General features: G+C 40.3%; 1 protein-coding gene across 6 annotated transcripts in view; it reads left to right on the top strand.

Annotated features, from left to right (window-relative positions):
* LOC147010231 (voltage-gated potassium channel KCNC1-like) overlaps positions 1-13,626 on the top strand; it is a 164,934-nt gene that overhangs the window by 143,486 nt on the left and 7,822 nt on the right. For all 6 annotated transcript variants that reach the window (XM_085862931.1, XM_085862933.1, XM_085862930.1 and 3 more), the window contains one exon: positions 5,253-5,441. In XM_085862931.1, the coding sequence (XP_085719057.1) occupies positions 5,253-5,441 (189 nt within the window). The remainder of the gene's footprint in view (positions 1-5,252; positions 5,442-13,626) is intronic.

Consider the following 13,626-nt stretch of genomic DNA (forward strand, 5'->3'; position numbering starts at 1 on the left):
TCTAATGTCACGAGTGTCAATCATTCATCTTGCTATTCTGTAGCAACTATCAAGTGTGGGCCGACTCAAATGCCATTCAAGAGATATGAATGGATACATATATGAGTATTTAAGTATTGGTGTGTGTGTGTGTGTGTGTGTGTGTCTGTGTCTGTGTGTGTGTGTGTTTGATGAGTGACGATCTATTATTAATATTACATTTTCCTCCATTTTGCCAAAAGCAGTTGCTCCATATTTCTATGAAGAGGAACCAGAGATGAGGTAAGGTCCAAAACAAAAATGTTGGGTTTCCGGTAACATGCTGCTCAATGAACGGGGTAGATCGGTAGGGATCTTATTTTTTTGCACCTGTTTAAATGGAAGCAGTACAGCGTTTCAGATTCTACATCTTTCCAACCAGTATATGTATGTTGATAGATGAAAAGATATAGAATCATGAACTTTTACCTGTCCATCGTGAGATACAGAATTAGGGGTAAAACAGTACTGTGCACACAAGTTCGAGGATTAAATGACACCAATTTAGTATCAATGCAAGGTTTTCTTTAAACAGTGAAGCTCGTCTCAGCAGTGATAAAGACAGCATATCATGAACATGGCTCAACAGGATATATGAGGAATTGAAGATTACTAATCTCCCAATCTTCATCCCTGAAGATCTTGTATATTCACATATTAGACCCTTTCCAGTGACAAAAATCCTAGATTATGCCCTTTGGGGGCATCCATGAAGTATATACTCTTCAAAATAAGAAACTTTATCCCACCTTCCCCCCCTCCCCCCCACAACCCCCAACTAATGCACTTTAAATTTAATCTGACAACATAGCAATTGTTACACACACACCTCCCCAAGATACCCCCTTCCCTTCTCCCTCCTTCCTCTCTCCCCCTTTCTCCATCCTCCCCTCTCTCCCTCTCCCCCTCTCCTTCGCCTCCCTCCCCACCTCTCTCCCCTCCCCTCCTCCCTTTCCCCTCACCTCTCCACTTCCCTTACTCCCCCTGCTCCTTGCAACTTGATTTTCCAACATCATTAAATTCTATGTATTTTCTTTTTCTCAGGTTGAAACAGTAAACGTGCTGTGTTTAAAAGAGGGTTCAACAGAAATGTAGCAACAAATAGTGTGCCCTGGGTGCAGGAATTTACATTTTCCTTCAAAAAGCACAGAAACGTTATAAGTGGTTCCAACTTTACCTGTACAAGTACAACTACTGGAGGAAATGATCTGGCTGATACGCTGCCTCAGGACCCAGCCTACACTGTCCAACTGATGTGGTCTAAGTGGCAATTTAATTCGACTAACATAAATGTTTGAATATATTTTAATATTGTTTTCAGAAAAGCATGTGTGTGAGCTGAGGTCAATCGAGATATAATGTCACGAACTTACAAATCAAAGTCGTGTCACAAAATGTACAAACAACACAGTGAAGGTGATATGGAAAAGGTGGAATTGGCACGAAAATCGAGAAATGAGCTCGAGGAAAGCAGAGGAATATGGCATTACAAGCTAAAACGGCACACTTCAACGTCATGACATCGACAGATATGCCTCCACCCACATTATCACATCATTCTACATACTTAAAAAATAAAAATAAAAAAAAAGAACCTAGATTAAAAGAATTAAATAATGCCCCATCTATCAGCCCGACCATGCGTCCGATCAGGTTGAAATTTAAAGCATATATTCTCCATGACGTTTCACATCCATTTATGAAGCGGTTCAAGAGATACAATTTTATGTGTGAAGTTTCCCCTTGATCTGTCAAGCGCTATTGGAGAAGAACATTTTTTAAAGGTTTATTCTTCAAAAAATCTAATTTGCCAAACAATGTGACCTATGACATTAACATTTACATCATATATTCCCCAAGGCTTGTCGATCATGTGTGTGGAGTTTCAGATTGATCTAGTAAACCATTCTGGAGAAAAAGATTTTTGTTGGTTTTTATTTTTAATCCAACATGGCTGCTGAGCTACATGACCAATGACATCATAAATTTACATTCTGCCTCTAATTGGGAAGGGGATCAGGCTTGTGAAGTTTCGTGTTAATCGAATAAGGTACGTTTTCCAGCCAAGATGGCTGCCAAACCATGTGACTTATGATGTCTTCGTTTTCACACTATATGCAGCAATCGCATGAGATAATATTTGTGAAGTTTCACGTCAATCGATGAAGGGGTTCAAGAGAAAGAACTATTTAAATATTTTCCTTCAATCCAATATGGCTGCCAAACCATGTGACCCATCAACTATTCGTGAACACCCTGGTATCCTCAAGGCTTGTGAATATGTGTGTGAAGTTTCCCCTCGATCTGTCAAGCCGTTCTGGAGAAGTTTTTTTAAAAGGTTTTAGGGTAAATCCAATATGGCTGCCTCGCCATGTGACCTTCGTCATCAGAATTAGGAAAGCTTTTGTTCTTCATGGATTGGCGGTCATACCTGTGAAGTTTCGTCTAAATCTGTTCAGCCATTTCAGGGAGGGTTTTTAAAGGGTTTTTTTAATTTAAAAAATGGCTGCCGAACCACGTGAACGATGACTTCATCAAGTTTTTTTTCTGCTGATAAATTTATCCCAAGATGATCCTCAAAAAATGAGTAGTCGCACCTTTGGTGGAAATTTCATGTCAATCAGACAAGCGGTCGCAGAGAAAGTGAATTTTAAAGGGAATCATGGACTCGCAGATGGACGGACAGCCTGACGGACAACCTGAAAACTTAATGCCTCTGGCAACTTCATCGGCGGAGGCATAAAAATTTCATTTCCAAACATCATAACAATCCAGAGACGAGACCTCAGGGTGGACAGATGGTTTTGAGCGTTGCGGTGGATCAGCACATCACCAAGAGGATCCACACCTGTACACATTAGGGTGTCCTATTAGATACACCTGATCTAAGGTATATTATGAAGAGCTGGTATGCTGATGAACATGGCATTGAAAAGAGAACATTCAAGAACCATGTTAACCATGTTATTTGGAATGTTCGTTTTGTTTTAATGGGATGATTGTTTAAGATTTCTTTCTTCTTAACAGTTCTGTTCAAAATAATTGTTTTCTAAAGCTGCAAAGCATTACAAACTAACGTTCAAGACAAACCACGACGCACGACACATCTTTTTTCTTGGTCTTGTGTGATAAATGGATAAATTCATTGGCACTGTTGATTTTAAATAATAAGTACATTTGTATTTATTTGGTGGTTTAAATTGTACCTGAAGTAATTGTGTTGTTCATTATAACTCACAGCATCCCTTTCAATCTCGTATGCGGGGACAATATGTTACAAACCCTTACACGATAGTTATACTGTCCTTATTTACCCCATTACCAGGGTGAAGAGGGACGGTCATTAAAAAAAAATAAGAGAAAATGTCACGTACTATCAACATCGGTTTTATTTCATAACAACAGTTTACAGACATGATGGATGGACACAACATAAGGGCTTACAGAAAACAAAGTACAAAATAAAAACGACCAAAAATCGTCCCTATTCACCCTCGTTTATGGGATTAATTTCTCAAGCGACAGTTTCCCCCTATTTCAAAATGTTTTGAAGCTGTTTGACTTTGACTCCATTGTCATCAGAAACTCACTCATCGTTGTTGAGAATGCGTGACACTTGCTGTAAATGTACAGAGAAGACTAACATCTGTGATGAGTTTCACTCCATGGTCAGGAGTTAACACTCTTTGGCTACCTGGTGCAAGGTGCAATACCAAGTGGTAAAACACCTGTAATTATGGACACTGGCCTTTAGTTGATTATTCTGTCCAAACATGCATCTTTTCATCCAAATGTCTACAGAAGTATGATATTTAGTTTTGGGAGTGCATTGATATGATGATGAGTGAACAGCTCTCCATGCCACAGAACAACTTTCTCAGCATCACTCACAATATCCCAATAGCATGGTGAAACAGTCATTCAGGGGGGTGGGTCAAGTGATGCACACCAAGATGCAAGCATTTGAAAATGGTCCAGGGTACTGGCAGACATTGGCCTATTATTTTTGAAAATCATGGGAACGTTAACATCCATAAGCAAGTGCGAGTTGACAACACAGTTGCCTTAATGTTCCTTCTGAACAGACTCCGTACTCAAGGATGAATACCCTACATGGACTCTTCTTTTCCTCTTTCCACTTTTTATTTACCAACCACATTTTTAGATCCTCGTGGAGGATCTCTAAGTCTTACTCACGTTGTTGTTCTTGTGGACTTTTTTGTTTCACAACCTACAATTTTCATCGAAACTTCCTGAAACTTGGCACACACATATGTAAAAATTCCCTGCGTAGACAGTAACGATCTCCAATTTTGAAAATTCCTCCTAGAAAAAAGTTATGATGTCAAAATATCTCCGCTAATGGAAATCGCCTAAAAATTATCTCCGAAACTAGGCAAGCTTTTTGAATTCTGTTTGTGGGAATCGAACAGGGCATTAGCAGAGATGAATGACCACACATATGATACTTCACTATGACGTCATATCAATTTTTATGACGTCATTCCTATTTTTTGACATTTTTTGTTTCATTTGTTTCACAGCCTACAGTTTTCATCGAAACTTCCTGAAACTTGGCAAATATATGTAAAATACCCTGCGCAGACAGTAACCATCTCCGATTTTGAAAATTCCTCCGAGAAAAAAAGTTATGACGTCAAAATATCTCTGCCAATGGAAATCGCCTATAAAATTATCTCTGAAACTAGGCAAGCTTTTTGAATTCTGTTTGCGGGAATCGAACAGAGCATTAGCAGAGATGAATTACCGCACATATGATACATCACTATGACGTCATATCAATTTTTATGACGTCATTCTTATTTTTTGACATTTTTTGTTTCACAACGCAGACTTTTCATCGGATCTTCGTGAAGCTTGCCATGTATATGCAGAAAGCCCACGCGCAGGCAGTAACCATCTCCGATTTTGCAAATTCTTCCTAGAAAAAAAGTTGACGTCATATCGCCGCTAATGGAAATCGCCTATACCATTATCTCCGAAACTAGGCAAGCTGTTTGAATTTTGTATGCGGGAATCAAGCCGGGCATTAGCACAGATAATTTATCGCAAACCTGATACATCACAATGACGTCATATTCGGTTTTAGACGTCACCATTAAGAGGACGAGGATCTTAGCTCATTCGAGCTTGTTTTTTTACAACCCCTTCCTGTTCTCTCACTTCCACCAATCTTTTATTTTTAACTCCTCACACTTCATTTCCACTGACAGACTCGAAACGAAATGGAGATGCAGATACTGTGCTGTCGGACGATGAAGCTGCACTCTCACTTCCGCTGTCTCCAAGCGAGGCAGCATCGCGACCTCCTACAGCTCGCCGGGCCTCTCCATGCCTCCTCCTTTCTGCTGGAGAGTTCGCTAATCGACCCCACTCATCAAATCCAACTCACTCACGCAAGGGTCTCTTCTCTCTCTTCTCTCTCTACTCTCATCTATATTTATAACTCCATGTATTTCTCTATTTCTATCCATAATATATCTTTATTGATATAATCTATATCCATTTCTATATCTCTATGTACAATATTATAACTCTATTTCTCCATCTCTCTCAAAACTTCCCATATCTATATCGATAATCTTTATCTTTCTTTATCCTTCTTATTTATCTGAATCTATAATCTCTACTTATAACTCTCTCCATTTCTCTATCTCCATAACTCTCTATCTCAATATATCTCTTTCTCTATCTCTATCTCTAACAGCTCTATATATCTCAATCAATCATCTTTACCTTTCTTTATCCTTCTTCTTTATCTTTATCTATAATGTATATTATAACTATTTCTCCATCTCTCTCAAAACTCCCTTTATCTCGATTGATAATTAAATATTTATCTTGCTTTATCCTCCTTCTTTATCTATATCTATAATATCTATCTATAATCTTTATTTATAATCCTCTATTTATTTCTCTCTATCTCTAGCTGTAGTTCTATTTATATCACTATTAATAATCTTTATAACCTTTATCTATAACTCTCTTTATATATATATATATATATATATATATATATATATATATATATATATATATATATATATATATATATATATATATATATATATATATATATATATATAAATATATATATATATATATATATATATATTTATTTATATATATATATATCTTCTTCTTTCGGCTGGTCCCGTTCGGGGTCGCCACAGCGGATCATCCGTATGATCCGCATAGTGATTTGGCACATGTTTTACGCCGGATGCCCTTCCTGACGCAACCCTGGTCGCCTCTTACGGCACAGGGATATGGTACACCTATTTTAACCGGGGTATACACCGGCCCAGTACACTGGTACTCATTTCGCCGACCTCAGAAGGATGACAGGCTGAGTCAACCCCCTGGTGTATTAATTCAGTGGCCCAACGGGAATTGAACTCAGGACCTTTTGGATCCCAAGCCGCTGCCCTAACCACTGTGCCAACACCAGGCATATATATATATATATATATATATATATATATATATATATATATATATATATATATATATATATATATATATATATATATATATATATATATATATATATATATATATATATATATATATATATCCCAATATCTCTATTGATAATTTTTATCTCATTCTCTATCTATAATCTCAATCTCTCTGTATTCTCAATCTCAATCTATAATCTCTTCCAATAATCTATATTTGTAACTCTCTCCATTTCCCCATCTCTCTTAATAACTCTCCATATCTGCATTGGTACAATCTTTATTTATAACTCTATTTCTCTTACTCGATTTGGTTGATATTCATTCTATAATGTATATTTGTTACTATATACTCTATTTCTCCATCTCTATCTATATCGTTCTCTCTATATCTCCATCAATAATCTTTATCTATAATCTCAAGCTGAGTGTTGGCTTAATGATGAAGGAGGCTGGCTGAAGATCTTAGGGTCTTGAGTTTGAGCCCCCTCTTGTGCCATTAAATAATAGAAGGTGGGTTTACTCAGCTTGTAATCTTTCTGAGGTCAGCAAAAGAGGACCAGCTTAATGGAAATAGGGAGGCACTGCATCGGTGGCACAGCTATGCTCCCAGCAATAATGCAACAAGCAGCCCCAGGCTGAATACAAATGATGATTTATAATATCTATTTTGTGATTTCTCTATCTATCTATAACTCTCTATAATCTCTATCAATCATCTTTATATCTTTCTCTATAATCTCAATCACTATATATATATATATATATATATATATATATATATATATATATATATATATATATATATATATATATATATATATATATATATATATATATATATATATAAATATATATCTGTTCTCTCTCTCTCTCTCTCTCTCTCTCTCTCTCTCTCTCTCTCTCTCTCTCTCTCTCTCTCTCTCTCTCTCTCTCTCTCTCTCTCTCTCTCTCTCTCTCTCTCTCTCTCTCCCTCTCCTCCCCCATCCAACTCCTCCCACCATCCCTCACCCTTCCCACTTCTATCTCCACTCCAGAAATGTAAATGCAGTGTTCTCTGCATTTCAGCCATGTCTGTTTTAATGTAAATGAATAACCATGAATTAACAAAGCTATATGAATAAGAAGGAATGTGAGAGAATATTATGTTATCGTTCAAATGAACAGTGCAATCGCTTCTAGAGAAACAAATCCGATTATGAAGAAAGTTATCTGACCTTTCTCAGATCTGACCACAAATAAATATTTACCATTAACAAGGTTATAGCACACATTAGGTCACAAAGAACAATAAAATGAGATGACACAAGTTATTTCAGGGTAAGTTGTGCACTTTATAGTGTGTGTGTCCATTTGTATCCACAATAATAAATAATAAATATTGATGTGTGTCAGTCAACAGTCAGTCAGTGTGTCTTCTCTATAACTCCCAAACTATGAAACCTAGCAGCCCCAAACTTTGCATGCATACTAAAACAATGCGAAAAGAATAGATAAGATTAATGAAAACTGGGTGTTTAGGTAAATTTAAACACCACTTTTGAAGATAATTTTGGGGGTGCTCATCCCAAAAAAAGTAGAAAATAAACCTTACAAAGATTGTGGTGGTCAACCCTCTGTCAGCTCGCTGGGGTCTTAAACTGCCATTTTGTTCAGCCTGCTGAACCATCAACAATGCCTTGACTTGGACCAGGCCGCAATGGTTTCTTAATGACAAAATGTTTAATTTTTTTTTCACTTTCCTCACTCATATCAATCATTGAGTGCCTGTTTATGATACCTACTAATCGCTGTGTATATCACTTTTGTAGGTGCGATATAGTTTTCATTTCGGTGTTTGGAGAGATTCATGCATTGCTCACCATTGCTCAATGCTCACCATCATAGCCAGGAGGTGCATCTGATGTATAAACGACGAATGTGATCACCATTTTTTTTTTTTGGTATACCTTGTCGAGGCTCGTATGAGAGTTAACACACAACGCACATCAAGGGGGGCATGAGACAAGAGGGGAGGGAGTGAGAAGGACAAAACAGTGGGGAATAGAGACATTAGGAGATCTGTGGAAGGGAGAGGGATGGGACGGGGAACATGGGGAATAGAAGATGGACATTACAGGGACTTTCAGGAAGGAAAGCAGGGAATTTGAAGGAGGTGGGCTTGGGTGGATTATCGGGGGTAGAAAAGATCGAGGATTTGGATGTGGGATGATAAGAGGTGGTGGTGAACAGCTGTTTTGAAGGCCTGGAGGGAAGAATGGGAATGAATAGAGTGAGGGAGTTTATTCCAAAGGCGGGAAAAAAAGAGGAATGAAAGAGTGAAGGTGGGCAGTGATTCCTGATTTTGGTAGTTTTACCAGAAGGGGGTTGTTGGCGGACCTTGAGCACCCTGCGGAAATGTGGTGCGGACAAATCGCAGAGAGAGCAAGGGGGGCGTGGATGGAGAGGAGAGGGTAGAAGACAGAAAGACCACCGACCAACCTGCAGTGATTGAGTGAGAGGCCCAAAGACTCAGCCTCATTGAGGGAGATGCCAATGATCTGAAATGCCTTGGTTTCTAAAGCGTGAAGCCGAGAAAGGTGGGAGGCAGGAGCACCAGCACAGAGGGGAGAGCAGTACTCCATCAGGCTGTGCACAAAAGCTTTGGAAGTGGCCAGGAGCTCAGGTGGGCCGAAGAAGGACTTTGCACGACGGAGGATTCCCAGTCGGCGACTGGCTTTGGAGGCCAGGTTTGAAATGTGGCTTTCCCAGGAAAGGTCATGGCAGATCGTGAGACCCAGAAGCTTGAAAGAAAGGACTTCTTCCAGATCATTGATGAAAACCAGAAAAAGAACAGGGCCCAGAACGCTACCTTGAGGAACTCCAGCCTGGACAGGAAGGGGGGATGAAAGAACTCCATTTAGGGCCACATGGTGACTGCGACAGGAGAGGAAGTCTGGGAGCCATGAGTGGAGATGGCTTTGGATACCATCGGAAGAGAGTTTGGTGAGCAGGGCAGGGTGCCAGACCGTGTCAAAAGCACGTGATATGTCCAGGGATACGGCTCGGATTTCCTTCCAATCCATGGACTTCCATCCATTGTTGGGAGAGCAGAAGCATCATATCCAAGATAGAGTGACCTGGTCTGAAACCAAATTGATGATCAGAAATCAAGCCATTGGAGAAGAGGAAGGATTTGATGTCTGAAGCGATGATGGATTCCATAACCTTGCTGATGATTGGGAGAAGGCTGATTGGTCTGTAGTTGCAGGGATCTGTTTTTGCACCTTTTTTGTGCAGGGCAGTGATGTTTGCTGATTTCCAAGCAGATGGCAGATGACCTTGAGCAAATGAGAGGGTGAATAGAACAGAGAGAGGGTGAGCAAGAGCAGAGGAGCAGGCTTTGAGGACACGTGGGTTGATGTCGTCTGGACCGGTTGCAGAATCAGAGTCGAGGTTTGACAGCAAGCTCTCCACCTTGTCAGGAAAAAGGACATCGAGTCCAGGGACAGTTGGGTGCGACTGGGTAAGGTGGGTAGAGAAAGTGATGGGTTTTGGACACAAGATTTAGCTGCAAACACCGAGTTTAGCCATTCAGCTTTTTCACATGCGGTATCAGCATTGCGGCCATTTGAGGTAAGGGAGGGGATGGAGGTAGAACATACACCAGAAACAGATTTGATTAGATGCCACCAGGATTTTGAGGAGGGAGAGAGGTTTGAGAGTTCAGACTTGAGATGAGAAAGATGTTGTTTTCTGGCTCTCCTGAGGGTAGATACACACTTGTTCCAAGCTTTATGGAAGGAACTGAGATTGCCCTCAGTTGTGTTTGCTTTCCATGAGGCAAAGGCAAGTTGTTTCAGGACAACTGCCTCGCCACAAGCTTCAGTAAACCAAGGGCGAGAGGAAGGGTTGGACAACTGATCACGAGAGGGGATAAATCTGTGCAAGAGGGAGAGCAAGTTTCTTTGAAAGAATTCCCAGAATGAGTTGATGTTGGAGAAAGTAGTGATAGGAGACCAGTCTATAAGTTTGAGGGCTGCTTGGAGACCCTGCCAGTCGGCTTGAGTGAAATTCCAGACTCTACGGCGGTGAGGTGGTTCTCTGATAATAGCCAGAGAGATGTCCACTTTGACAAGGACGTGGTCAGAAGAACCGATTGGAGCGGAGGAAGAGCAGCAGATATTGTTTGGGAAATTTGTCAAAATCAGATCCAGAAGAGATGGAGTACCATTGGTTGATATCCGGGTAGGAAAGTTGACCGATTCAGTCAGTCCCAATGAGTCGCATAAAGCTTTTGCTTCGGTGCCATGACAGGTGAGAGAGGTACCCACACCTCGCCAACTGGTACGATGACAATTGAAGTCACCACATAAGAGGAAGAGAGAGTTTGGATGAGAAGATAGAAGTTAGTCCATGTTTTTGGATAGTGAGGCGTAGATGGAGTCATCACTGTTAGGTGGATGGTACAGTACACATATAAACATGAGGTTGGAGTGGAGGGGAAGCCATAGCCAGAGGTATTCCTGGGGGTGTGGGGGAGTGAGGGCAGTGCATGGAGAGTGAGGAATAGAGTCTTTGATGAAGAGAGCAACTCCTCCACCAGGACAAAGCTCAGGTCTGTCATACTGGAGGAGGGAGTAACCAGGGAGAGATACTTGGGAGTCAGACACGTCTTGGGGGAGGAAAGTTTCTGTTCAGCAGATTATGTCTGGTTTGTCAGTGGCAACCTGTATGGAAAGATCTGAAAGGTTTGAGCGAAGGCCCTGGATATTTGAGGTCCACACTTTTAATGAAGAGGGAGGGGGAGGGAAGAACAAGGATGAGGGGGGTAGGTAAGGAGGGTTGATGAAAGAGTGTGGGGGATGGCAGAATAGCTCGGGGAGTGGGCCGGATGAGGAGGAGAAAAAGCTCTGTGGTACTGTGAGAGAGGGGGAACGAGAGGTAGAAGAAGGCAGTTGAGGGTTGAGCAGGTAGAGTGAAGAGATGGAGGTGAGAGAGCAGTGGGAGGAGGCAGCTTTGTGGATGAGAGTGGGGGCAACTTTGAGAAGGATGAGTGAGGGGTTGAATGGTGGGAGAAAGGTGAGGGGGGGGTTTGAGAGAGGTGAGAAGGATGCTTGGGGGGAGAAGAGTGGGATGGTTGCTTTGAGAGTGAGGGTTGAGAGGGGTGAGTTGGCACTGAAGTTGGAAAAAAAGAATGGTTGATGGAAAGTGAACATTCATAGCAAACTGGGGTTTTAAAAAGTTTTAGGACAGAGATGCAATTTAACACAATTCTTGATAGATGCAATAAAGGCGAATCCAGAGAATGGAGAGAAGAAATGCTGTAACAGTTGGATTTTTCAGGCAAGGTATGAAGGAAAGGTCGAATTGAGAGGAGTCTGTTTAAATAGTAGAAGAGTAGTGCATTATGATACAGTAAAGAGTACCACATGTGTGAAAGAGCAAGATGAAGCATTATGAGAGATCGTTTTTATTATTATTATTATTATTATTATTATTATTATTATTATTATTAATGTTTGAGAGAGTTTTCAACATATTAGGTCATGGAAGTGTTGTTGAAAAAAAAATCGAGGAAGAAGAAGAAGAGGATGAAGAAGAATCGAAGGTCATGAGTGAGAAAGGAGAAAGGTTGCGTTGTTGTGTTTTTTTTAAGATAAGAAATAGAGTGATTAGTTGGGAGGGATGGGGGACGTTAGGAAAGTGGGACACATAGAGATTGAAGGTAATGGGGAGAAAAAACAAAACACGATCGTACACCGAGGGGAACCGATAGGCCTCAAGCCTCAAGGGTAGGCCTCAAGCGTCCGGTAAGACAAAGTCGACAAAATCTCACAAAATAGCATGATTTTGTGAAGCAAAACCGAACTAGGAACACACAATAACATGTAAGTGAGAGAATAAACAGTTAAAACGGGACAGATAACGACCGGAAATTTAACTTTGAGATCGTCAGCAGAGAGCCCCGAACGAGACGTGTCGACGCTCCAAACCCAGAACCGGAAGTTCATCTAATCATGCTACATTGGTTAGATATTTATTGGCATGCTCTCCTGATGAGGGCAAATACGCCCGAAATCTGGATAGGTGGCTCTGTTTGATGTTTAACAGATGTTGACCAGAAATCTTTGTTTGTTTGACAGAGTTGTTGGGTTGGAGGTGATGCTTTGGTGTTGGACTATGTCCAATGGGGATTTGGGAGTGCTCATCACACTCCACATGTTTTGTATGTTTATATATGTGTGTGTGCGTGTGTGTGTGTGTAACAAGCTGTTTCAGAACTGAACACCCTCCTGGACATCTCAACAGCATACAGTACATACAGTACATACTGTGGCCCAGAATACAGTACAACAGCATACAAAAACACTGACAAAGGGACATTTAAAAAAAATTAAATGCTTCAAATATTAATCATGATTTTTTTTCGTTGTAATGAAAACGTACCTTGTTCAGTTTTAAAATGTACATAAACTCAGAGGTGAAGTCCACTGAAGTGGACGTGGACATTTCATTCAACTTTAATGTGTGCATGTGCATAACTTCTTTGAAGTGTATGTGCACATAATAAATATCTCTTCGGAATTCCCCCAGCGCAGGTATTTCATGACCAATCTGATATTAATGTTTATTTCCTTCACATGATATTACATGTCCATCAGTTTGTTTATAAGCCTTGAAAAGTCAGGCAAAAACCCAAAAATTTTTGCATTGAAACATCACAATATTTATTCTTCGCCATTTGAGAATTAATGTACCTTCATTGGGCGGTGTATATTAAACCGTTGCCGTGATCACTGCAGACAATACATGTACGACATAGTTTGAGTTGTAATCAAAATGTACTTTTGTTTCTTCAAAACGGTATCAACATTTAATGATGGAAGACGCGTTGTTCAGTCTTCATATGTATATCAGAGGCTGATAAACAATCTGAGCTATGTGGATCGAAAAAATGGCGACAATTTATGGACCGCCTGAGCGAAAAGGAGCAGGAAGGTTTGGCCTATAAAATGGCCAGTGCTTATGACCCACCCACAGACCCGCACATCCACCCCCAGACACAAACTCAGCTTTATATATTAGATTAAGCATTTTCTTTTATTTTGTTTTTAAATGATAATCGCATCGTTTCACAAATGTG

The sequence above is a fragment of the Eptatretus burgeri genome, chromosome 17, assembly GCF_056783735.1.
Source record: "Eptatretus burgeri isolate ZD-2024b chromosome 17, Ebu_testis_v1, whole genome shotgun sequence".
NCBI lineage: Eukaryota > Metazoa > Chordata > Myxini > Myxiniformes > Myxinidae > Eptatretus > Eptatretus burgeri.